This window comes from Puma concolor, chromosome B4, assembly GCF_028749965.1.
Source record: "Puma concolor isolate L17-30 chromosome B4, mPumCon1.1.hap2, whole genome shotgun sequence".
Taxonomy (NCBI): Eukaryota; Metazoa; Chordata; class Mammalia; order Carnivora; family Felidae; genus Puma; species Puma concolor.
This window is the reverse complement of record NC_141673.1, coordinates 64,443,059-64,468,329: the sequence shown is the minus strand read 5'-3', so window position 1 is coordinate 64,468,329 and position 25,271 is coordinate 64,443,059. Positions and strand designations below refer to the sequence as shown.

General features: G+C 47.0%; 1 protein-coding gene across 9 annotated transcripts in view; it reads left to right on the top strand.

The window, feature by feature from the left end:
* The window catches only part of SCN8A (sodium voltage-gated channel alpha subunit 8), a 180,314-nt gene that overhangs the window by 142,814 nt on the left and 12,229 nt on the right, over nt 1-25,271 (top strand). For 6 of the 9 annotated variants that reach the window (XM_086713355.1, XM_086713357.1, XM_086713354.1 and 3 more), the window contains 10 exons: nt 964-1,320; nt 4,610-5,080; nt 5,612-5,729; nt 6,251-6,405; nt 8,671-8,844; nt 14,730-14,852; nt 20,646-20,930; nt 22,798-22,851; nt 23,333-23,470; nt 24,444-24,548. In XM_086713355.1, coding sequence (XP_086569481.1) covers nt 964-1,320; nt 4,610-5,080; nt 5,612-5,729; nt 6,251-6,405; nt 8,671-8,844; nt 14,730-14,852; nt 20,646-20,930; nt 22,798-22,851; nt 23,333-23,470; nt 24,444-24,548 — 1,980 coding nt within the window. The remainder of the gene's footprint in view (nt 1-963; nt 1,321-4,609; nt 5,081-5,611; nt 5,730-6,250; nt 6,406-8,670; nt 8,845-14,729; nt 14,853-20,645; nt 20,931-22,797; nt 22,852-23,332; nt 23,471-24,443; nt 24,549-25,271) is intronic. The other 3 variants (XM_086713360.1, XM_086713359.1, XM_086713361.1) reach the window with 1 other exon arrangement.

The window sequence follows — 25,271 nt, the reverse complement described above, 5'->3', positions numbered from 1 at the left end:
CCTTAGCACTAATATTCCTAATAATTAAAAAGCCAGTCAGAAAGGGAAAAAATGTGAATGACCCAGATAGTCACACAGAGAAACACCTGGTAGCTCTTGAGCTCTCAGATAAGACTCAAGCTTTGAAAGGAAAAAAAAAAAAAAATGTTCCAATCAGCACAGTTGCCTTCTACCAGAATTCCTCTTATCTCATGTGTTAGTCATTAACTCATGATGTCTGGAAATGATCTCATTATTATCATTTCATTCATGGCCTTTCTTCATTATACTTCTCAGACTATTAGCTAAGACTTGTAAATCATTCCTTATAAAACACAGAAACTTCATGATTGCAGATAACAGAAGTTCTGTCCTCTGAATTAATATCATTAGAGTCCGTTCTCATAAGATGTTTGATATATGTGGAACTGCCCCTAGTCGGGTGTTGTGCTTTTCCTCCAAATTATTCCAAGTATATCACAAAGTTTCATATCAGCCATTGGTTATTTGTTATTTTTTGGCAGACAAAAAGAGAGATTTTAGAATTTTTAAATACGTGTTTTTTAAAAAGAGACAGATGACTTATTTCCACTGTGCCTACTATTTTGATCTTTTGCTTCACTAAAAATCACATTTTCCTTGATATGTTCCTTGAGAAGTCAAGGCAAAATCAGTAGGAAAAGGATATGTTCATGTATGGGTTTTTAAAAAGTGGACTGACCCAGGGACCAATACAGGGGGCTAGAGGCAGTATTCTTGGTTCCTAGCTCTAAATCTTTCACTTACTCTGAAGTTCATCCGTTTTCCCCATCTATGCCTCATGTTCTCCCACTGTAGTCTAAAACAGAAAGTGCTGGGAACTTCCCAAGGGTGCTCAATAAATTGAAACTGATCTTACTGACGTTATATGTTCTTATTTTAGCCATGTGGTAAGAAAATGGATTCAGTATCATCTGATTTTTGTTTGGGTTCTTTCCCCCTTAGCTCCGAGTGTTCAAACTGGCCAAATCCTGGCCCACCCTGAACATGCTGATCAAGATCATTGGAAATTCAGTGGGTGCCCTGGGCAACCTGACCCTGGTGCTGGCCATCATTGTCTTCATCTTCGCCGTGGTGGGGATGCAACTGTTTGGAAAGAGCTACAAAGAGTGTGTCTGCAAGATCAACCAGGACTGTCAGCTCCCTCGCTGGCACATGAATGACTTTTTCCATTCCTTCCTCATTGTCTTTCGAGTGTTGTGCGGGGAGTGGATCGAGACCATGTGGGACTGCATGGAAGTGGCAGGCCAGGCCATGTGCCTGATTGTCTTCATGATGGTCATGGTTATTGGCAACTTGGTGGTTAGTACTAACTTGTAGAATTTTTCGTTTCTTGCCCCGAGCATCTTACGCCAGTGGGCTTGGTCCTACTACATTCCATATCTGTGCTAGTTTTTATTCTTTCTTGGCCCAAGAACCCTAAGGTGCAAATGAAGGAAAGGAGACTGCTCCTGAGTCATAAGCCCCACAACCTGTCAACCCTTTTTCATAGTTGTGGAAACCAAACTCAGCAAAGTTAAGTGACTTTTCCAAAGTCACACAACTGGTAAATGTCAGGGCTTGTATTAGATCCTAGACTACGAAGTCTTTGCTCTTTCTACTACAAAAGTTTCCCTCACTTAAATTAGAATTTCTCAGCTTGACACTGTTGACACTTTGGGTTAGATCATTCTTTGTTGTGGGATTGTCCCATAGATTGTCGATGTTTAGCGGCATCCCTGACCTCTACCTTCCACCGGCCCGTAGCGCCCCACAGCCTAAGCGGTGACAACCAAAAATGTCTCCAGACATTGCCAGCTGTCCCCTTGGAGGCAAAATTACCCTCCCCTGTAAACCACTGATCTAAAACAACTGAGGGTTTTATCTCACTTGTATAAATGGCAAGTCACGTTTTTGCCTTATTCTGATCTGTCTGCTGTCTTTTGCCTCTGTATATAGAATATTCACCAACAGAGATTTTGACACCATCTTTCTCCAAGAATGATCTGAGGACTAGCCGCAGTGAGATCACTTTAGAGTATGTTAGAAATGCAGACGCTTAGGCCCCACCCCAGAACTACTGAATCAGAATCTGCATTTCTAACAAGTGATTTCCCCAGGTGATTCACCTGCTCACTAAAGTTTAAGAAGTACTGATCTTGCAGATCAGGCCCAATCCCACTGGCGAGTATAGAGCGAGAGGGACCCAAAGAAGGCAGACCCGCATGATCCCCCGTCGGCTCACCCAGAGCAGCTCTCCCTTCTTGTGCCACAGAGAAGCGTGCCAGTAGAGGCTTCCCGCTCAGCAGCCTCTGAACCAGCCGTGCCACCCTATTCCCTCCTATGACATGTGACAGCGGACACCATGGTGTGTCTGTAATCCCTCCCTTTCCTCACTCCCGACCACCTTTCCCTCAGTCCTGCTCCCTCTGGCCTTCCCACTCCTTCAGTGAACTCAGCTGTTGCCTCCTGATCCATAGTGGAATCCACATTTGTCAGTGCTGACCTCACTGCCCTTTCTCCCTCCTCCTATTCTCAGTTGTCTCAACACCATCTCCCCGTGACTCTCTACAGATACCTGAGCACATGACCAAATCCAGTATTATTTCTGCTTCTGATGACACCTTTCCAGGTTCCCCTTTGCTCAGGCCTTCTGCCCACCTAGTCTCTAGGAATCTATAACTGTAAGTCTCTTCTGACTCTCTTCTCTCCCTTCCCAGTAATTATCTGATGCCTTTCATACATCTCTCTTCCTGGTATTTCCAAGATCTGACCCATCCTTTCCATTCCATTCCTGTAGCCCGTTCAATATTTCTAAAAGTCTGAAGATCACAGCCACCCAGGTTTCACTCATTAAAAAAGACTTGAGTCCCAGGCCCTACACCAGATCTCCTGAATCAGAATCTTTCAGGCGAGGCCAAGGAAATAGTATTTTTTCATGCATCCCACCCCAGGAGATTTTCATGCGTGCTAAGGTTTGAGATTACGATAGCCTAATCCAGACCCTTATTAACTCATACAAGTGACACTCTAACGCCTGGTCCATCCCCACCCCCACTCCCATATGTTGCTGGTAGGAATGGTTTGCTCAGATTTCTGTCATTTTTATTCCTTTACTCAAAGACCAGTAGGGGATCCAGTTAAATAAAATTCAGATCCCTCAGGCTGGCCTTCAAAGCCCCCTCCAAATCACCCCCATTTTACCAACCATATTCCTTTGTAATTCTACAAATGGCCCAAATAATTTGCATACACATAATTCATTTATTGTTTCCATCCCTCCCACTCTACACGTATTGTCATCTCCACCTAAAATGTATGCCTTACTCTTCTTCAGAAGTATGACAGAGTAAGGGCCAAGTCTAAATCAAGAAGTGAACACCTCTCCCAATATTTAAAGTAAGTCTTAATAAAAATAAATTAATTAATCTTAATATCCAGTGTGGTAAAATAGGATATTCAAACACAAATAAAAGCTTGCATCTGAGGGCTGGACACTTAGATATCCAACAGAATGCAAAAGTCACCATCACTGTCTTATTAAAGTATTTTATTTTGATAAATGTTAGGAAACTAAGCTAGGCTCTCCAAACCTAGCTGTTTTTCTAATGTGGGTTCTGCAGGTGAATACATAGCATCTGTGCCCTCCTTGATTCTCCCAATAAGCCATGTCCATTTTTTTTCTTCTGTTTGGGGGAATTTTCTTCCAAAATGGGTACAGCTTTTGCTTTTTCTGATTATAAGAAAAGTCTTATATTTGGGGGTACATAGGTATGTATGTAAAACTATAAAAGAACCAAGAGAAGAGGTGCTAAACTTGCATTACAATCAAAACGAAACAAACTGCCCACTTGGTGGAAAAGAGTATGGAGGGTCCTCAAAAAATTAAAAATAGATCTACCATATGATCCAGTAATTCTACTGCTGGGTATTTACCCAAAGAAAACAAAAACACTAATTAGAAAAGATACCTTCACCCCTATGTTTATTGCAGCATTATTTACAATAGTCAAGATACAGAAATAACCCAAGTATCCATCCATAGATGAATGGATAAAGATGTCGTATTTGTATACAATGGAATATTACTCAGCCGTAAAAAGAGAATGAAATCTTGCCATTTGCAACAACATGGATGGAGCCAGAGAGGATTATGCTAAACGAAACAAGTCAGAGAAAGATAAATACCATTTAATTTCACTCATAGGTGGAATTTAAGAGACAAAACAAATGAACAGATGAGAAAACACAACAGGCTCTTAAATAGAGACAACTATTGCCGGCAGGGAGGTGGGGGGAATGGGTGAAATAAAGAGGATTGAGGGTACGCTTATTGTGATGAGCACTGAGTAACGTGTAGAATTGTTGAATAGTACACCTGCAACTAATATAATACTATGTTAATTACACTTCGGTAAAAAAACTTTTTTAAATGCCCACTTAGTTGACATGAGCGTTTAAAACAGTAAGTGGGTCAAGCCGAACACAACAGAAACTCTTTGTGCCTGTCACATGAGTCTGTGGGCTTCCAGTCTGTAATCCTAGTCTAGTAGATAACTTTACCTAATACCATCTGCATTCACTCTCCTTTTCCCTAATGCCACTGGTACAGGTGCTGAACCTGTTTCTGGCCTTGCTCCTGAGCTCCTTCAGCGCAGACAATCTGGCAGCCACAGACGACGACGGGGAAATGAACAACCTACAGATCTCAGTAATCCGGATCAAGAAGGGGGTGGCTTGGGCCAAACTCAAAGTGCACGCCTTCATGCAGGCCCACTTTAAGCAGCGTGAGGCCGATGAAGTGAAGCCCCTGGACGAGCTGTATGAAAAGAAGGCCAACTGCATCGCCAACCACACCGGTGCAGACATCCACCGGAATGGTGACTTCCAGAAGAATGGCAATGGCACAACCAGTGGCATTGGCAGCAGTGTGGAGAAGTATATCATTGATGAGGACCACATGTCCTTCATCAACAATCCCAACTTGACTGTGCGGGTGCCCATTGCTGTGGGCGAGTCTGATTTTGAGAACCTCAACACAGAGGATGTGAGCAGCGAGTCGGATCCTGAAGGCAGCAAAGATGTAAGGTCCCAGCCTAAAACCCAACCTTGACTCCGTGTGAGAACCAGCAGGGTTCTGTCAGCTCCCAGGACTGGCTTGGATGTGGGCTTGGGAGAGAGATTGTGGAATGGCCAAATAGGTTTGAGAACCAACCCTAATGCCCGGTGTCATTCGAGTCCTTCCCTAAGTGACCTAGGTCCCTGAGATGCTCCTAGATCTGTCTCCATTGCTGCTGGATCATCTCGGTCAGTGGCTGGAGCAAACCCTGGAGGACGTCCCTGCCATTAATCTGAGCTGTAGCACTGAGACCAACCAATAGTCACATTTTGTTGAGGGCAGATCACTGTAATTTGTGAGCGGCTTTAATGTTCTACCCAATCCTGACAGAAGTTTTGAGGGCCATCTGGTAATTGTGTGCCCCCCGTGAGCGGGATGATGCAGAGTCTGTAGTAAGAATTGGGAAGAATTCCAGCTGGTTCAGTCTGGAGCAGTCAGTGTGGAGTGGAAGCATCGCTGCAGCGTTCTCCAGCTCTCTTTCCTTTGCAAATCTAGAAACTGGATGATACCAGCTCCTCTGAAGGAAGCACCATCGATATCAAACCTGAAGTAGAAGAAGTCCCAGTGGAACAGCCCGAGGAATACTTGGATCCAGACGCCTGCTTCACAGAAGGTGAAAGGGGGCAAGGGCAGCGGTGGGCATGTGGCACTTCGTGCTGGTCCCAGATTTCTGCCAGGGTCGGTGGTTGGGTAAGGGTGGGGACTCTGTGGCCATTTTCAAGAACTTTGTTCCCCGCTTCATCATCTTGAGGGAGGTTGAGATTGTTTCCCTTGATTCTTACCTATTCTCAAGTTTCTGTTCTCAAGCACTGAATTGTCCATTTTCTCTCGGCACCAGCCCAAAAACTTCCATTAGAAAGGTATGTTCCGTCATGGCTGTGCGTGCCTCCTGATTCCCCTTTTCTCCTCCTCCTCACTGCTTCTTTATAGGACATCTTCCCAACTCCAGAGGGCCCTGCCCTGCTAGCCTTGCGGCATAGCCCCAGCCCTGCCACCCTCCATGTCTGAATCAGACATTCTGGTTCAGCCCCAGTACTCCCAGCTGTGTGGTAGGGGCCTGGGAGACCGAGCAGGGGGGCAGGTCTGGGCGGGGCTCGCTCCCACGGTCTGACCCACCTCTCCCGCTGGTGCCAGGTTGCGTCCAACGATTCAAATGCTGCCAGGTCAACATCGAAGAGGGGCTGGGCAAGTCTTGGTGGATCCTGCGGAAAACCTGCTTTCTCATTGTGGAGCACAACTGGTTTGAGACCTTCATCATCTTCATGATTCTGCTCAGCAGTGGTGCCCTGGTGAGTCCATGGGGGGAAGGCAGGGAGGGACGGGCTGGGGAAGGCTTCGTAGGGACTAGCGGACCAGACCGGAGGGGGCCCAGGCCCGGTTCCTCTGGGAGCACCGACAGCTGTGGCCCCAAGGATAAGGGTCTGCCAGAGTGCTTTGGGCTGGTGTTTTGAGCCGTTGGGATTAGAATTCACTTGTCCACGTCTTCATCTTCTTTACACTCCGCACGATCCCTCTCACATCTAAGGCCCCCTCTCTATCAGGATGAGAGCACAAACTGCCAAGTATCTTCACTGCTTCGTTTGCCCCATTCTGAGCGGCTTCCTAAAATTGAACTTCCCCTTTTCACCTTACACCCCAACTATCTTGTTCTTGACTTTCCAGTCGCCCGTCTTCCCTCACACCCAGCTGGATCTGGAGAACCCTGGCATTAGCAAATACCTGAAGGAGCCAGGTCTCTGGTATAAAGGATATTTATATTCCCGTCGCTGTAAGTGCTCATCATTAATCCGGGACACACACAGGTTCCTCCCCTGCTGGAACTAATTATCTTGGCCTTTGCTTTCATTTTAGCTGGATTATAACTGTGGAGACCTGGACAGGGTCCGGTGTGAGAGAGCCATTTCCCAGTTGGGTAGATTTGAGGACAGTAAGGACTTAGAGACGCTACACATTTTCCTTCTTTGAGTTAAGGGAAAGCTGAAAAATATAGAACTTTGAAGTGCTTTGAAAGAAGGCAGGCACAGGGCACCTGGGTGGCTCAGTCAGTTAAGCGTCCAACTTCGGCTCAGGTCATGATCTCACGGTTCGTGAGTTTGAGCCCCGCGTCGGGCCCTGTGCTGCCAGTGCAGAGCCTGCTTGAGATTCTCTCTCCCTCGCTCTCTGCCCCTCCCCCTACCTCTCTTTCTCTCTCTCAAAATAAACTGGAAGAAAAAAAAAAAAAAAACATAGCAAAGTGAAGCCACAGCTAAAATGTCTGAGAAAAGACAAGAATGGGGTTAAAGTGGGACTTCAGAGGGAGGGCCTAGAGCCTCCAGTGACAGGAAGCTCAGTCTTGTACATCTCTCGTGTACTGGGTGACAGAACGGATCTCTGCACAGGGAGGTGAGGGGGACGTTGACACGGAAGCCTTTGAGGTTTTCATAGAGCAGACGGGGTCTATTTGTACCCAGACCCTGAAAAGGACTTTGGGCCCCTGACCACTGCCCCCACTGCCCCGTAAAGAAACTGGAATATCTGATGTCCTTGTGCCTCCATGTTAGAAATGTATCTGCAGGCAGCCCAATTCTGTCCTTCCTTCCAGAACTGTCTGGAGCGGGACCTCCCGTTGCACGACACGGGACTTTTGTGCCACTTGTAGCTTTCTCTCGTGCTTCAGGACTCCCTCTTCCCCCTCTCCGCAGCCCACCACCCCACTCGTGGGAATGCTCATACCTCCATGTCAGGGAATTCCCTCGTTCAGGGACTCCAGGGAGAAAGATTTTCTTCGCCTGGGCGTCTCCCAGCCCTGTGACCGTCCCCCTGTATCGGTGGCATCCAGGGCTGAAAGGAGAAAAGATTTTGTCATACAGACAGAGAGAGCATTGGCAAGGACACAGAGAAGCCGGAACCCGCATACGCTGCCCAAGGAAACCTAGAACGGCGCGGCCACTCTGGAAAGCTGGTTGGCAGTCCCTCAAAACCTGACACCTCCGGTCCCCTGTCAGCCGGAAGTTCCACACCTGGGCCTTGTACCCTAGAGAAACGAAGACAGGTCCACATAAAAACTTAACGCATGCACGTTCACAGCAGCACAACGCACAATAGCCAGAAAGCAGACACATGGCGTCCCTCGGTGATGAGGGTAGACAAAGCACGATAGAGCCACACCATGGGGTATTCTCCATCCACGACAAGAATTGCAGTCGTGATGCCTGCTGCAGCGCGGAGGACCTTGGAGGCCGCTGCGCGTGGCGTAAGAAGCCTGTCACCGAGGGCCACATATCGTATGACTCCGTCCATGTGAAGTGTCTGGAATGGGCAGATCTGAAGAGAGAAGGTAGCCTAGTGGCTGCTTGGACTAGCGGGAGACAGGGAGGCTAGAAGGTGGCGGCGGGAGGGTGTGGGGTTTCTTTTAAGAAGCCCCGTGTGGCCGGGCAGTGGGGCGAGAGAGACAGGAAGGCGATGACGAGGACGACAGGCCGGCCTCAGGCGGAGGAGCTGCCGGGGCAGTGGGGGGACTTCCGGTGTCACGTGCAGCCTTCAGGCACGTCGGGCAGCTGCTGCTTCTCTTTCAGGCCTTCGAGGACATCTACATTGAGCAGAGAAAGACCATCCGTACCATCCTGGAGTATGCCGACAAAGTCTTCACCTACATCTTCATCCTGGAGATGTTGCTCAAGTGGACGGCCTACGGCTTCGTCAAGTTCTTCACCAACGCCTGGTGCTGGCTGGACTTCCTCATCGTGGCTGTACGTGTCCTGCTTTCTACTTCCCACCCCTCCCAGCAGGAAAACAAAAACAGGGATGCCCCACCCTCCAATGGCCACGGTTGCCTGGGGACGTAGATGTCGGACAGGAGGTAGACGTAGGTTTGGGTACAGTTCCTTTCAGGGCACTCAGATCTTAACTTTGGGAGAGGGAGCGCTGAAGCCCCTACGTTTGCTCCAGGGACTAACCACCCAGCTCTTTGCTCCGGTGGTTTGGCTTCAGAGGGTCAGAGATTAGGAATGGGGGGAGGAATCACTGGTGTCCGCGCCCCTTGCTGTTAGGCCGGGAACAGGAAGGTTCTTGCCCCACACCAGCAGGACGTCCTCTTTCTGGTGCAGGAGAGGGGTGAGGATGAGGCGGGTGCTGCTGGGGTACAGGTCGGCGGGTCGGGGTGGGGGGGATCTCGGCAGGCTCTCCCACTCACCATTCCTATGGACGCTCCCGTCAACTCAAGGCTTGTACCAGACTCCTCTGAACCAGTCAGTCTATCCAGAAGAGACAGAGTTCACACCAGAATACCCCGCCCTCTTCCCACACGTTGCCATTTCCACAGTGGTGCTCAAACTTAAAAGAATCCTTTTTTCCTCCAGGTTCCAAGACCGTCTCTCCAAGGCTTGGTGGCCTCTGATCATCTGCAAGGCTTGGTGCCCATTACCTCCTGTGTTGTTTTTCAGGGTGGGAGCTGCATCATCTGTAACTGTTTCTCACCCCCTCCTCCCCAGCCCTTGTTCCTTGTTGGCGCTTCTAACCATGATGAATGCTTCTTATTCTGTGTAATCACTGAAGCTCTTTTCTTCTAGCCAATCAGCATTTGAAAGAAAGGGTGAATGGGAATTTCAGGACCAGGGCCTATGGAGAATTCACTTCCTGCTGAGGGCTAAGTGCCAAGAAAGTGGAGTGTTTGGAGGCTGGCTTGGCACATTTAGAATATAGGTTTTCTCAGCTGTCTAGTAAACTACCTGTAGAGTGGCTCTGGGATCCACAATAGAGCAGCATGGAAGTCTCTCTCTCAGAAAGCAGGAGCCCAGCACTCGGCACTAGAGATCCCTGCTCTATAAACGCATTCCTGTTCCCACACGGTGTCTGCAGCTTCCATGGTTAAGGACTCCTTCCAGGAGCTGTCACTCTGCTCCCATTTGCATTCCCTTTTCAGAAATCAAACCTTTGGGAAGATGCCCAAATGAGGTGAGGAAGTCACCCTCTGCCCTTGAAGGCAGCCAAGCGGGTACTGCCCCGGAGGGTGCCACCATGAGACCCCTTCCGATGGAAGGGTTCTTCCTCCCACAGACGGAAAGCTTAGGTTCTAAGAATTAAGGAAGGGGCTTGAGATACGGCCCAGAGAACTAAAGTGACACTGGGCCAGCTCTCTTTCCACAGAACAGGACCACTTGGAGTCGGGTGGGACACCTGTGGGAGTCCTAGAAAGCCCCTTATCTTCTGGGCCTTCCGAGAATTCAGATAGATAATCCACTACCACACTTCCAATAGCCCTCAGGAAGCTGTGATTTAGAACAGATCTTCCCCACCACGACCTTTACCTCTTGCCTCTGCCCCAACCTGAGCTACTGATTCTCTTCTCTCTGGGGTGCACAACCCCAGAAGCCAAGGCTATTGATCAGGTGTCCCGCTTTCCTCTGGAACCCAAATAAGCTGGTAAAAGCATTGATGGTCCTGCACATCACCATTTATTTAGTAAGCACTCTTTTTTTTAATGTTTATTTATTTTAGAGAGAGTGAGAGACAGAGCGTGAATAGGGAAGGGGCAGAGAGAGAGGGAGACACAGAATGGGAAGCAGGCTCCAGGCGCCGAGCTGTCAGCACAGAGCCGGACGCGGGTCTCGAACTCACGAACCGCGAGATCATGACCTGAGTCGAAGTCGGACACTCAACCAACTGAGCCACCCAGGCGCCCCTCCACTTAAAAAAAAAAATTTTTTTTAATATTTATTGATTTTATAGAGAGTGAGAGAGCACACTTTTATCACTTTTTATACTGGGTGGCAGAGAAATGGACAGACATGTAGCCAATTGACAGCAGTCCATAAACTACCCAGCTTTAGGGAGTTGCCGGATTCTTACATTGCCCTGAGACCTGACAGCGGTTCCTAAGAACATCTCTGTACAAATGTAAGCCAAATACCATTCCCTGTGTAGAGTTGTCCCAGAAGCCGGAGTGGGTCACGAGGGGCAGGCAGTCATGGCCCCCGCCTCTCAGGCGCTCACACCAGCTCACAGGACCACTCTGGCCTCATTCCAGGCTTATGGGAATCCAGCATTCTGAGAACAAGGCTCTCTCAGGACCCTCCCACCTACTGACTTCTCTTGGGCAGGATGGCGCATTTAGTACCAAACGTTTATTGAGCACACACAACGTACAAAGCCTCCCGCCAGGTGCTGTGGAGGATACAGAGAGCAGAAGATATGACTACTTCTCTCTAAGGGCCTGAAAACACAAATAACCACGCACGAAGCCACATGTGCTGAGTGGGAGCAGCCCCAGTCCATACTGTGGCTGCCCTGTTTGCCACTCCTGAGTTCGACTTGGAAATGCACAATGAGGCCCAGAGGACACCTGCACAGCTGGAACGATCAGGGTTTTTGCTGTGTAATGCCTGTGGCATTCTAGAACATCCAGCAGACATAAATTTTAGGTCCTACTCTAGCACCATCTATGAGAGACTCTCTTCCTCCCATGTCATCCCCCAATAACTAGATGTCCGAATCTGTTACTCAACACTATGTCTGTGTCCCTAATGGAGTCTCATTCCTCTGTGTCGCTCCTTAAACCTGCTAAGAGTACTTTTTAGAATCACAGGGATAATCCGGACAACTTTCAAGGTTAATTCTCTTTGGTTATAAGCCATGTGAGTTCCCAAACAGAGATAGTATTTTATTTTGCTCAGGTCCTTGGCTGCACTGGAGATCTTGTCCGGTAGAAGAATTTTGTCATCTTTCCCCCAGGGAAATTTGCCACATCATATCCGGAGGCTAGCCAGCATATCAGTTCCAGGGATGGGAACTTTCAGAGACCACTCGTCCTGAATTCAGACTATTACAAACCTTCTCCGTTTGAAAATGTCCACATCATTTGGAAAAAGTCACCCAGTGTCCCCTTTTTTTCCATTCCTGCAGCCACCCTGAATTTCGACTTCCCCTCAACTCCTTTCTTTTTTGCAGGTTTGATTCTTTCCTCAAAGTATACTTTCAGCAATGATCTGATTACCTCCAGTGAGAGTTGAACATGGGGACTCAAAGGATTGTCAGAGCACCCTCAGCAGCTAAGGAATAGTCCAGATAGGACCCTTGCTGACCCTGCCTTGGGAGATCTTAGCTAGATTAATCAGTTGAGCAGCACATCATCTCAGCACTGTTTGGAGCCAACCTCCAGACTGGCATCTGTACCTCCATCCTTCTCCCCACCTCAGGCCTCTTTGTTATCAGAGTAACCACCCCCTTGAAGAGCCGGGGTCTTCCTGCCGTGTGTGGGGCCCAACGCCCCTCAAACCTCAGTGTTTTGCACTCTTTACGTGGCATAGTTTCTCAGGATGAGGTCGACTCAGGGGTATTTTGAACTCAAGACACTTGGCCGGGATGGGATAGCTCACCTTCAGATGTACCTGTTAAGGCCTAAGAATCTGGTGATTTTAGATTGTTTGGGGTTAAGAGTCGGCTGCACCTGGCAATAATTGGCAAAAGATACCTCCATGTAGATTCTTAGTGATAATGATAAATGGAGGCAAAATGATTGTTTGGTGCTACTGTGTTCTAGATAAAGCTTTTGAGGCCCTTGTTTTAGACAGAAATTGAACTGTGAACCATGTACCCTTCAAAGAACATGAGGAAGTAGGCTTTAATAGTACCCAGATTTGCTTTGGGTACTGCCCAGGGCTCCAGGGAAGATCCCTACACTGATGAATTATGAGTCTGTGCATAGATAAAGGGCCACACCCCTTTTTAAAAACAAATCTTTGAGCCTGCTCACCCTTTCCCTCCCTAGGTCACTGACGTCCTACTTCTGCCTCCTGCCACTTAATTATAAAGAAAGGAAGAAGGAAGGAAGGAAGGAAGGAAGGAAGGAAGGAAGGAAGGAAGGAAGGAAGGAAGGAGGAAGGAAGGAAGGAAGGAAGGAAGGAAGGAAGGAAGGAAGGAAGGAAGGAAGGAAGGAAGGAAGGAAGAAATTAATTATTTTTAAAAGGGTTCTGTACAGTTCCGAGATCCAGAATGAAAGCCCTTGGCTAGAGAGAAAAATCAACAACCGAAACCCAGTTATCGTTTGTTTCCATTTTTCTCCTCTAACTCTGCTTTCACGTACCAATTTAGGCTGAGCAGGGTTGCAACCACCATTTCCCAGGAGAAGGAACTTAAGAATGATGGATGGGAGCATCTGAACCTATCCTAGAATTGGGTGGTGCAGGACAAGGGAAAGACTATTCCAAGAAATGCAGAGGCCAGACGTTTTAGGATTTGATCAGCTAAAGGTAGTTTCCTTTGGTGGGAGGTTGAGTCAGGCCTCCCAGTTCAGGCCTAGGCAGCCCTAGTATGCTTGGCATCCAGTGTTCCGGGACCACGTGGTAACAGCTCTGAGCTCCCTGGTAGAACATGGTGAGTGTGTCTCTGGAAGAGCAGGAGGGCATTTGACCGTCACGACTGCAGGCCTGGAGACCTGCAGACTTCTCCCCAGCCCGGCAATTTAGTCAACTCCATATTATTCAGATTCCAACAGTCCTCTCTTGAGATAACTTCATTTTACCTGCCAGGGGGAGGGGTGAACTCTCTGTGGAGGAAGGGGCTCTGGCCTGGGAAGCAGGAGAGTGGGTCCCTCCCTGTTCCTGGCTCCAGAACTGCCCATGTGACACTGGTGTATGGGTCTCAATTTCCTCACCCGTAAATGTTTTAAATTCTTCCAAGAATCCTACCAGCCATTTTTCTAATGATGAGAGCAGAAGATTGTCCTGGAAAGGACAGACCCGAGGCCAGTTCCTTTGGAGCTGTTCTGGAGAGAAAGAATGGGGATCACAAGGAAAAGCATGGGTTCAGTTTTCAGACCGCCAGCCTCCCCACCCCCTGCCCAAGTCCTCACGGCCACAAAGGAGTCATGGTTGTAGTTCAAAGACGGAGGGATTATTATAGTTGAAAGTGAGAGAGAAAAAAATTGCTTAAGTGAGTTCTCGTGGGGCCAAAACTCTGTCTAGAAATCGCTTCCTTTGGTTCTTTTCGTCCCGGGAACTGCCAAGCCAGCCGTGGCGCTTACTGGACATGTTTCCTTTGTTGATGTGGTAACTCGTCACGTTCTCCAGCAAATGGTTTCTCGCCAACCAGCAGCAAGAGAGCTTGTCCCTGTTGGAAATCCGCGGTGAATGAGCTGAGGCGGGGGCAGCTTGTGTGGAGTGTGTGTATTTATCTGTATTCTTTTCCATAGGTACCATTAAGTTTGTCTGGCTTAATTTAATGGCAACTTCTGGGAGCTGCAGAGGCTGTAAAGGGCGAGGGTAAGGTTTTTGTCATCTGTTCAGGCTCCTCTCCTTCCAATGGAACGTCCTCATTCCCCCTCTCCCTTCAGCCTCCTCCCTTTGCCAACCTGTATGTATGTTCTACTGCCTCCTCTCGAGTTTCTCTTCCCCTTGTGTTTTTTCTTCTGCCTCTCAACCTCCTTTCCTTTCAGGTCGTTTGAGTCCAAGTTGAAGTAGGCAGCTGGTGTTACCCACTCTCTCTACCTGGGGCGGGGGGGGCCCAATCTGTGTAATCAGTGCTAGGGGCTTTATTCTAACACTCTGGAACCTCTTTTCTTTTTTCTTTTTTTTTTTTTTCCTTTGTTTTGTTTTGTTTCCTTTTTTGTTTTTTGTTTTTCTCTTCTGTTTCCGTGTAGGTCTCTTTAGTCAGCCTTATAGCTAATGCCCTGGGCTACTCGGAACTAGGTGCCATAAAGTCCCTTAGGACCCTAAGAGCTTTGAGACCCTTAAGAGCCTTATCACGATTTGAAGGGATGAGGGTAAGAAACTAAGAGCAGCTGATCCTTCTGCATGCTGATGGAAACTGTTTACGCATGCTAGAACTGATCACATGGTGGGAAGATCATTCAGACACGAACTGTGATGCAGCTGCTGATTTGATCCTCCACTCTCTCCCCGCACCTGCCCTGTGCGAGGGGGTCGCATCAAGCTGCCTCATCACATTAATATGGGCCCCGCCCCAACAACGTGCCATCGCAGAACATGTTAACGCTGGCTGTTCTCACTCGGCCTGGCTTACCTGTAGCACTCGGGGCGGCTTTCTGGGCTGTTGGTTTTAATAGGGAGAATCACCAGGTGCAAAGAAGGGGAATTGTAACCCACAGACCCACTGAAAAGCAGAGGCTGCAGGCAGGGTGAGTGCCATATAGGGGCATCAGCCAGGTGGGGACTGTGGCCTTGCAGTCGCTGAGAAAGCATCTGAGAAGGGGCTGGAAGGCATGACGGCAGGCCTGGAATTGGGAATGGAGCGGAATTTGGCATAGCCCTGGGAAAAGAAATGCTTTTCTTTCTATTCTGATTCCTCTTATTGCACCTTGTTGTTCTCAGCCCAGTCCCATAAGGACTGGCAGCCTCTGTCTGATAGCAAAGCTTTCCTCCTCACCCCCCCACCCCTCTGTCCACGCTCTGTGGTCCCCTATCCTGACACAGTCAAAAGGACAATCAGGTACGACACCAGATGACCATCAGCTAGTTCTCCTGAAATTTCTGCTATTCCTGCTTTGGTGATACTCCACCCGAATCCCAACAGGGCAAGGTGCTGTCACCCTGCCAACTTAGGAACGAGGCTCCCTCTTGCTGTCTCTCTTGGTTCAGAAACACTGCGCGTGCGTGTGCATGCGCACACGCACGCACACCTTAAAAAGTCAACTTCCTAAAATCAAGTGGGCAACTGGCTTTTGGTGGTGATAGTTGTCCTGTGGTAATCAGAGAGGTCTGTTATACTTAACGAGACCAAGAAAACTCGTTTCGATTCAGATGTTGAATACATGCAGGAGAGCAAACCAGAGGATGTGTTTTTAAATGACGGAATCTCAAAATGTAGGAATAAAAATTAAATGGTTCCCGTGGTCCCCAGGGAGCAAGGCTAATTGGAGAAACTAGGTACCAGGACAGTGCTCCTCATCTGTGCGTTCCTCATCTGTGATCCCTGGCCACCGTTCCACAGAGCCACCCACGGTCGTCCAGGAAGGTGGAAATTTTGCTGCGATTTGGGGGTTTTATTCTGTTTGTTCAGTCAAATGCTTCTCACAACAAATTGTGTTTCTTCGGTAGCACAGTCACAGTGTGCTTTACTGGGTATAAGCTTTCTGCAGCCCGCCTGAAAGCATCCGCAGGGAGGTCAGTTCCACAGCCGCACAGACTTACTTTAACTTAAAAAAACAAACCAGAGTTTGGGAGTGTCTTTCTCCCACCGATAAGAGAGATTTCAGAATGTGTGCAGTAAGGTCTTTGTTATGTTCAGACCAGGTTTAGGGAGAGAGAGTATAGTTCAAAGTGTCCAAGTCTTCAGACATAGGATTGCAGTGCTCTCCCCTCCTCCCCTGCCTTCCCACTTTTTTCAGAAAGGGCTGGTTGGTTACATTTTTTAAATAAGTCCCATCAGTTTCGTTAGAGTGTTGATAATCTGTTTCGGTGACCGGGATACTGAGGACCTGAAGAAGGCTGTTTGTTGCAGACAGTACTTGCCCCATGGCAGCCGAGCCCAGTAGCCTGTGCCCCTCCACAGCCCCCAGCAGTGATCCTGGGCCTCCTAAAACCAGACCGGTAATACCTGAAGGAAGCCCAAGAAAAAAAGTCCCCAACTGACCCTTGCTACTTTCTCCATCTGGATGCTCATCACTGCCAGTCCTAGCCCATGGCAGAAGTAGTCCGCGTTGACCAGCTGGTGCCAGTGTGCTCAGGAGGAATTTATTCCAATAATCTGGTCGCGGGAGCCCTTTTGCTGGCCACACCTCTTCCCTCTAGCCCCTCCCCCTTCCCTGGACTCACAGTTTTTATTCCTTCCAAACTTTCGGTTGCCAACCTTCAAGTCGTTTAGCAACCCAGAGGTCCAGAAGCGGTGATCAGAAGAGCAGAAAGTTTTCTCCGAAAAAGCATTTGAGAGTGCAACCTCTACCTCAAGGTTTTTTCAAGTAAGATAATTTGAGCAAAGACCAGTTTGAACCCAAAGCCAGGGTTTCCAACAATGAGTGTTCAGTAAGGGCAGCTCTGGTACAGGGTCGTCATTTGGTTTGGTTGACCCCGGTCAGCCTCCAGCACTGTCCACCTCTGGTTGGGTGGCGGAGAGGGCTCGGGATCCCATCCTGCCCTGCAGTTTCCCGGCCCTTCTGCAGAAGAGTAACTGCAAGAAGAAAAGATTGAATCTGCCTGAGCTTATAGTAAGTGTCCCAGCGATAAACAGAGTTAGGTGTATACGTTTTATATGAAAGTTACTTTTCTATGGGGCCGTATGTTTTCCATTCTTCGGTGTGGGTTCTTCCGTACCAACACTGAGAGATTATCCTTAGAAAGTAAGAAATCTTAAATAAGAAATCTTCTCAAACCAAATACCATCAATGCAGGTGGGCTCCACTGTCACTGTGCTGCTCCAATGATCGGCTCAGACCTTCCTTTGGGAGGAAACATACAGCCCTAGCCTGTCCTGGGACAGTCTTTCCTCTCTCCTTCCTCAAACCAAACACCAGAAAATTGAAGCACTCGTGCTATTGGCAAAGGAATACTTAATGTAGTTCTTTGCTTTTCTCTCCTCCATAGTAATCTCCATTTAAAGACTGTGCTGTGCTACTAAATTTTTGAGGGTACATAATGCTATGAAACATGCATGCATTTTTGTTGACTGTCAGTACATAGTTGTCCATTAAAGCCATGTTCCCTCTGCCAGATATTAAAAGCCGTTTGACAGATTTTTATAGTATTTAATGAACAATAATGTTCTAGGCATTATGAGAAGACACCAATGCTGTAAAAATTAGTATCCGTAGGAATTTTTTTCGTCAGTCAAGTGAGATTTGAATCAATCATTAAGTATAAATTTCCATTGGAAAAAAATAACTCTGCAGATTGCTAGAACCAAGCTTTGAGTAATGTTTCTGTACCTAGTTTTTAACAATGAAGTCCGTCATAATTAAAAGCTATGTAGAATAACGTGGGAGTTATTAAGGACCCATTTATGAAGTGACTGCCCATGGAAACTTGAATTGTCATTTACATTTACCTATAGTGTGAGAGTTCAAGAAAGCGTGGTTTCTTGCCCTTTGGTTGCTGAGAATATCAGCACAAGGACAATTTTATGTGGAGCACAGTTCAACAGTTCCCACTACTAGCTAATGTCTACAGCCAGGAAGAATTATTAGTAAATTTCATCAACTGTTTACTATTCAATTCCTACAACTAATCTAAGAAGTTTTTCTTTGTTTATAATGAACAATTGAAAGTACATTTACATCGTGTAAATGGGTTTTATTGGATTTTATAGGATGTTTATGTCCTATGTATCCAAGAACAAGGCTCCATAAATACTTCCATCTACTGATTCTTTTAATCCGACCTATGAGTATAAAAGCGGGAAGAGGTCACTTTGTTAATTAGCTGATTATTCTTCCCTGCTATAACTATTACTGCATATTTAACTGTAACGCTTTGTAACTTTAACACTGTAGGACAGGTTAGACTGGGTTAAGATAGAAGACTTCGTAGAGGAGGTGGATTCTGAATTGAGATAAAATGCAGCATTTCTAGGTTGCAAATCTTTTGGGGCTACTTCCCTGCTGTACACTCATGATGGTCTAATAGGTCATGATCTCTCACCTAAGCTCTCTTGCAAAATGCTATCGCATAGACTTGAGCTTCTGAATTCTTGATAATCTACTCGCTTACCGTTCAAGAAATGATTATTCCGTTTATAGATCATCCTCCTCTTGCCTATTCATTCGCACATTTCATTGCTTTCTGGTGCTCCACCAATGGGTGAGAGCAACTATAGAATGAGGTAAAATTCAGATCTGACCACCCGCCAACTTTGGTAACATAAATAAATAAATATGAATATCATTCTCCAAAATAACATTGGGGATTTTCCAGATTTCAGATATTCTGGCTTGCCTCCCTCAAAGTAACGAACAGTGGAAGGATCACCATTTTATACTAATGACAGAGCTATTAAATCTAAAAGAGATTTCTTGGTCTAAGAATTAAGAAATAACTACCTCTCAATCTAAAGGCCTTCATCTGTGAATTGGAGAAACACAAAACTAACATTTTAATCCAAAGGAGAGTGACTCCTCAGTAGAATATCTTTGCCTTTTTTATATAGGACAGAACAGCTCTTCCAGCCACACATTCCTGTGAGTGACATTGCAATGTAAGGCAAGAACAGACGAGAAGGAAAACCCGAACCCAAGTCAAATAGAGCCCAGAGCTGCCCCCTGCCGTTCCTTCTGCAGCACAGCCCTTTTGGCCCTTTTGATGCTGTGCTTATTGGCAGAGTGCCCTTGCCTCTTCCCTGCTGATGGCGCAACATGGTGACACTTCTCACCTCCTTCTAACAAACATTAGAAAGCTGCGTTTATATCCACTGGTTTTATTTTAACTCCATTTTAATTTTCCTAGGATATTAGAAAAAGAAAGACACATTCTTCCCATTTCAGGGTCGCCTTTCTGGGCCTTAGCAGTCCCGCTTAAGACAACAGCAAGTAAGAATCAGGGCAGAATGAACACCAGCCTTGTTTTCTGTCCCAGCCTGCTGAAGTGCTATTTTTGGATGCCCCTCTGAACTCCCCTAGTGAAATCTGCCGCACAGTAGGAGTGTTGTCTATTTAGTCTCACCCATAGTGTGAATCAAAATCAAAGTTAAAAACAACCCAGAAACTTTGATTCCTGAAGAGTTTTTTCCCTTTGCTTTTTTTCATTCCTGAGCTTAACTGCAGTCAGTGATTTTTAGCAATATTCTGGTTTTGGGGTTTCAAGAGCAGCGATCTAGCCCAAAACTGTCCAGAAAACATAAGTCATTCCTATTTCGAATACATTGTGAAGAGTTGAGGCCGGCCCTGGATTGAGCAGAGAGAGATCAATCAGCATTAGCCAAACAGGGGTGACTCTTAGATTTCGAAGCCTACCAATTCAGGAAAAAAACTGAAGAAGAATAGTGAACCTTGAGTGAAAAATAGATCTGTTCAGATTTTATTTTATTCTGTTTGGTAGAGGGAATATAGCTTTTTTTTTTTTTTTCTTGAGCCTGCAAAATATGCATGCTCAGCTATTGCCTGAACTAAGATAACTGGCCTTGCATAAAAGAGACTTTATGTACCATTGACTGATTCCCTGCTAACCCCAAAGAGTAGTTCTCTGTGATTTTGAACAATTCTACCTTGTTTTGCAGAGGGGGAATGTCTGTTGAAAGGCAACTGGTGAGCTTGAAATCAGATTCCCCACGGGGGCATATTTTACAAGTTGGCAAGAAGGGAGACTAGACTGAGAAATAATTTTTTCGGTCCCAGGCCGGAGCCTGGGAGAGAAGACCTAGGTCAACTCGGGCAGGGGAATTCGCGTTAGGTGAAATAAATACGTAATTTACTGGAATTCGTCAAACTACATCTTACAGATTTAGAAAATTCTGGTCCTACTTGTGGATCTGTTCTGTTACCCTGACTCCAAAGGGAACACGATGTTTTTGTAGTCAGAACAAGCCACACAGTATCATTCCCCTCCTGGAAATCAAAAGAATGTGCTTGCTCTTACTTCCAACACTCAGCGACCTCCCCCTTCCAATGCAGGTGGTGGTGAATGCCTTGGTGGGCGCCATCCCCTCCATCATGAATGTGCTACTGGTGTGTCTCATCTTCTGGCTGATTTTCAGCATCATGGGAGTTAACCTGTTTGCGGGAAAGTATCACTACTGCTTTAATGAGACTTCTGAAATCCGATTTGAAATTGAAGAGGTCAACAATAAAACCGATTGTGAAAAGCTCATGGAGGGGAACAACACCGAAATCAGGTGGAAGAACGTGAAGATCAACTTCGACAACGTTGGGGCGGGATATCTGGCACTTCTTCAAGTGGTAAGTGTTGCTCTTTTCTTCAGTCCTGTGAAATTCAGACAGCTAGCAGAAATCGCATTTGGCTCCTTCTCAGTCCGACATTCAGAATCAAGATTACTCTCAGTAGGTCACAGACAACAATGCCATTTCCCACACCAGTTCCAGGGTGACACCTTTCCTGAGAATTCTGACTTCCCCAAGGCCTCACTCAAAGGGGATCTTTCACTGTGCTCGAGAGCAGACTCCTGCTCAACAGCAAATAGATTCCTGCAGAGAGATCAGCTTCTCTCTCCAGGACGGAGTATGTATTTAAGGAGAAAGGAAAAACAAAAAAAGAAGGTAAGTACATAGACACAGCCCACCACCAAAAAAAACAAAAACAAAAAAAACCCAATTTTGATTTAGCAGGATATTCCTGTATAACAGCTACACTAAACTAACTAAAGAAAAGGATGGGGGCAGTGCTAGGATGCTGCCGCCCATGTCAGCTCAATCCCGAGAGAAAAGTCTCAAATTAATGTTTATCGCGGTAAGAAAGGATTTATTTTAATTATGTAGCGTGCCATCATGTCTAGTTTTCTCTTCCACCCTTACCAGTCTTTTTTGGAATGTTTGACAAGACCGTATGATGCAGGGAAAGGCCCTAGGCTTTGGAGTCAGACAGATAATAGGTTTGAGCCCCACTCTGATGTTTACTGGATATGTAACCTTGGACGAAATACTCGACTTCCCTGGGGCTGTTTCTTTTTCTTTTAAATGTCGGGAATAATACCTTGCACCGCTGTTAAGAGGATTCATGATAATTTATTAGAATTTCTCAGCAGAATGCCTGGCACATAGCAGTGCTTAATTAATGGCATTTGCTATTGGGTATTTTTGTTACTGTCACAACGGTGCCTACATCATATAGCCGTTGGGAGTATTAAACGGGATAATGCAGGTGAAGCCTTCAACTTGACCTTACAGATAGTGAACACTTACTGTTAGCTAGTATTAGGAGGCAAAGTTAATAGAATAAGCAGTGCTTTATCCAGAGGCTTTTGTTGTTTTATCCCAGTTGGAGAAATTGGACCCACAAATTGAATCTGAATTGGAGCAGCTCCAGGAGAGCAGTACACATCGGTCAGCCAGTCAGACATTGTATTTAGAGTCCCACCAGGTGCAAGGTGCTGCGCATGGCACGACTCAGGCCATCTGATCAATAAAGAACCGCCCGTGCCCTGCAAAAAGCTTTGAATCTGGTTGAATATATAAAGCAAATAGAACAATAAGAAAACATAGAGAATACTGGATTGCTTAGCCGTATCTGTTTCCAGAATGAGGCTAGGTAGAGTAGATTGAAGGAGAGTGGGTTAGGAAGGGCTGGTCGGAAGGAAGCCAGGATTGCCATTGCCATAGGCTAAATGTGTATAGTAGTAGGGGGGAAGTTCTGGCCTTGTTTTTGTGTTTATTTTATTTTTATGTTAATGCAACTTTGAGGTTTTCAGACCCCCCTTGCTTATTTAACACCATCGTAAAAAATGACTCCTCAGTGTTAGGCTAAGTTCTCAGGACCCTCAAGTGGAGTCCCGCCACTCATTCATAAATGTGAGTTTGCCCCAGCTCTAGGCGACCTTCTCAGACCCATTTTAAAGACATTTTGTGAAAGTATTCATCCAATTACCATTATCAGCGTGTTTCTCTGCCAGACTTTGATGTTATTTTCAGGGACTTAGACAAAGCCCCCTGGGGACCCGTGTTAACAAATAGGAAATTCTATGTCCCTGTGAGGCTGTGCCCAAACTCCGTCTTGTGTTCTGCTGAACCTGAGCCTGGCCTCTGGGACCCCTGCCTAGACTCCCACCTACCCCCTAACAGGCACAGTCTAATGACTGACTCTGTTTGCCAGGCAACCTTCAAAGGCTGGATGGACATCATGTATGCAGCTGTAGACTCCCGAAAGGTAAGGATACACCTGGCGAAACCACAGCCTTCTTAGGCGGTTAGAAAGCAGGCAGCATGGTGGCGCTTACCAAGAGAGAGCGGGTCGGGACACGTATTTGCTTGTTTGACCGATTGCGGATTGCTCTCCTCCTCTCAGTCAGTCATCACTCCCTTACACTGGCTCTGGATGATCAGGCTGTTGCCTTTTACCCGGCTCCGGTGGCGCCATCTCCCGCTGACAGAAATGTGGCTCCTGGGGGACAGCCCTCCCCCGCCCCCTCGCCTCATGATTTGCATATTCACCCCACCAGTGCTCCCCAGGGCAGGGCCTGCCAGTGTGGCAGAGGGAACAGGCAGAGAGAATGTAGAGCGCCCTCTCCGCAGCTTGTACAGCAGCTCAGGTGGTCAGTTACGGCCGATGGCGTTGGCATGTCGGAATCCCCCACCTGATCCCACTCCAGGAACTGATGCTCTGCTTTTTCCCTCCTGTCCTTTGCCAGCCTGACCAGCAGCCTAAGTATGAGGACAACATCTACATGTACATCTACTTTGTCATCTTCATCATCTTCGGCTCCTTCTTCACCCTGAACCTGTTCATTGGTGTCATCATTGATAACTTCAATCAACAAAAGAAAAAGATAGGTCTCCTCCCCTCATTACCAGTGGCCAGAGGTCAACTCAGATGAGAGGCACTTCTGTCCCTATCTCTAGAAAGAAAATGCCTCTCTTTCTCTAAAATGCACATCATCACCTCACTGTGGCTCCGGCCCCCTAGACGTTAGCCCCCGTCCCCAACTTTTTCTCTCGGGGGCTTGATTTCACAGTATGTGGTTTACCACATTACTCGCGATTGTTGAAGCCTTTACTGGGTTTGGCATTCAACCAGAGGGAAGCAAGGTCAGAGAGGGTCTAGTGACGGGTGAAGAGGAAAGTGGCAGGTGAATAGCAAGAAATGGAGAGTGTCTGGACTCGTAATCACCTGTGGTAATCCCTGGGCACCCCTAGCAAACTGGGGTTTGAGAGCCCGTCCTCGGAAAGTTCACTTACTTACTGCTCCAGATGGTTAACGATTTTCCAAAACAAACTGAAGCACTGACTCCTTTCGTCCATTTTACGAAACAAGACTGTGTCAAGGAACTCCCCACGTTGCTTTTTTGCACCCGGATTTCTGAAGGTTTAATATCGTCGGAAATAAACTAGTCCCAGGCTAGTAACCGGGACTGGAAAATCCTTTCATTTTAAAATGCTTTTTTTTTTTTTTACAATTTTATCAGGAAAGCAGGTCCAAAAGATATGGACGAACCAGTGAGGTGCAAGCATCTCTGCCCTCGGGTGTCCCCTGCCTGAGGGCCCACAGCTGGATAGTCCCATCTCCCTCGTGCCCGGCCACTGGCAGGTCTCAGGAATCCCAAGCCGAGGACAGAGGCTGGCGTTCCTTTGAATTAGAATAGTTGTCCCAGGTCTACCTCATTAGGGGGCTACTAGCCAAACTGACCTCTGGAGAGGTAAGGGGGTAAGGCCCCCCCTCAATGCTTAGGGTTGAACCTTAGGTCCAAACCACAGCATGTGAGAGCCTATTGTAACAGTTCGTTCTCTTCTTTCTTCCTTTACTTTGGAGGTCAGGACATCTTCATGACTGAAGAACAGAAGAAGTACTACAATGCCATGAAAAAGCTGGGCTCAAAGAAACCACAGAAACCCATTCCCCGCCCCCTGGTGAGTACAGGCTGAGGAACGAGTGAGACCCCATACGGAAAAGACACTGGTAGGGTTATTGCAAAGGAAACAAAGGGGTAAGTGAGGAGCCGCCTGTGCCCTCTGATCCTCTCCCAGCTGCTCCGCCCAGAGGACCTGGGGAAAACAGCAGAACAGAGATAAAGGTACGGGATGCCTTTGATATTTGTGCTCGACCTTTCCTCTGAGACTTCCTTGGGCGGCAGCAGAGAATCAGCATGTTATATAGCCACGTTGGCTCTGGCACTGGTAGAGAGATGTTTTAAGAGACAACTAAAAATTAACAAAGGACAGTGAAAATGAAAGCTGACCTCTTTCCTACCAGTACAAGATAGGGCGTGGTCACTGTCTTCTCAGTTCTCTACCCAACAAGGAAGTCTTCCCAAGAGAAAGTAATACTCTGGCTATTTGTGGGAGCAGAAGAGGGTGAAACTAGGGGTCTGATGTCCTGATTTTCTGTCTCGAACCGAGCCTTTTGTAAAACAGACTCGGGCACTGGGATTCCGCTTTGCCCTTCTGGTGGTGGCCGTTCCCTTGCTTCAGAGCAGATAACTGCTCCTGAAGCCATATACCCAGCGGGGTGGGACATAAGCCCCAGGCTCAAAGTTCCATCTTCTGTAACTTTCATATAAAGTAAGTTTTTATTTAAAAACGGCACAACCCTAAAATAAAAGCTTATCTGGCAATAAAAGTAGAGCTCCTTTG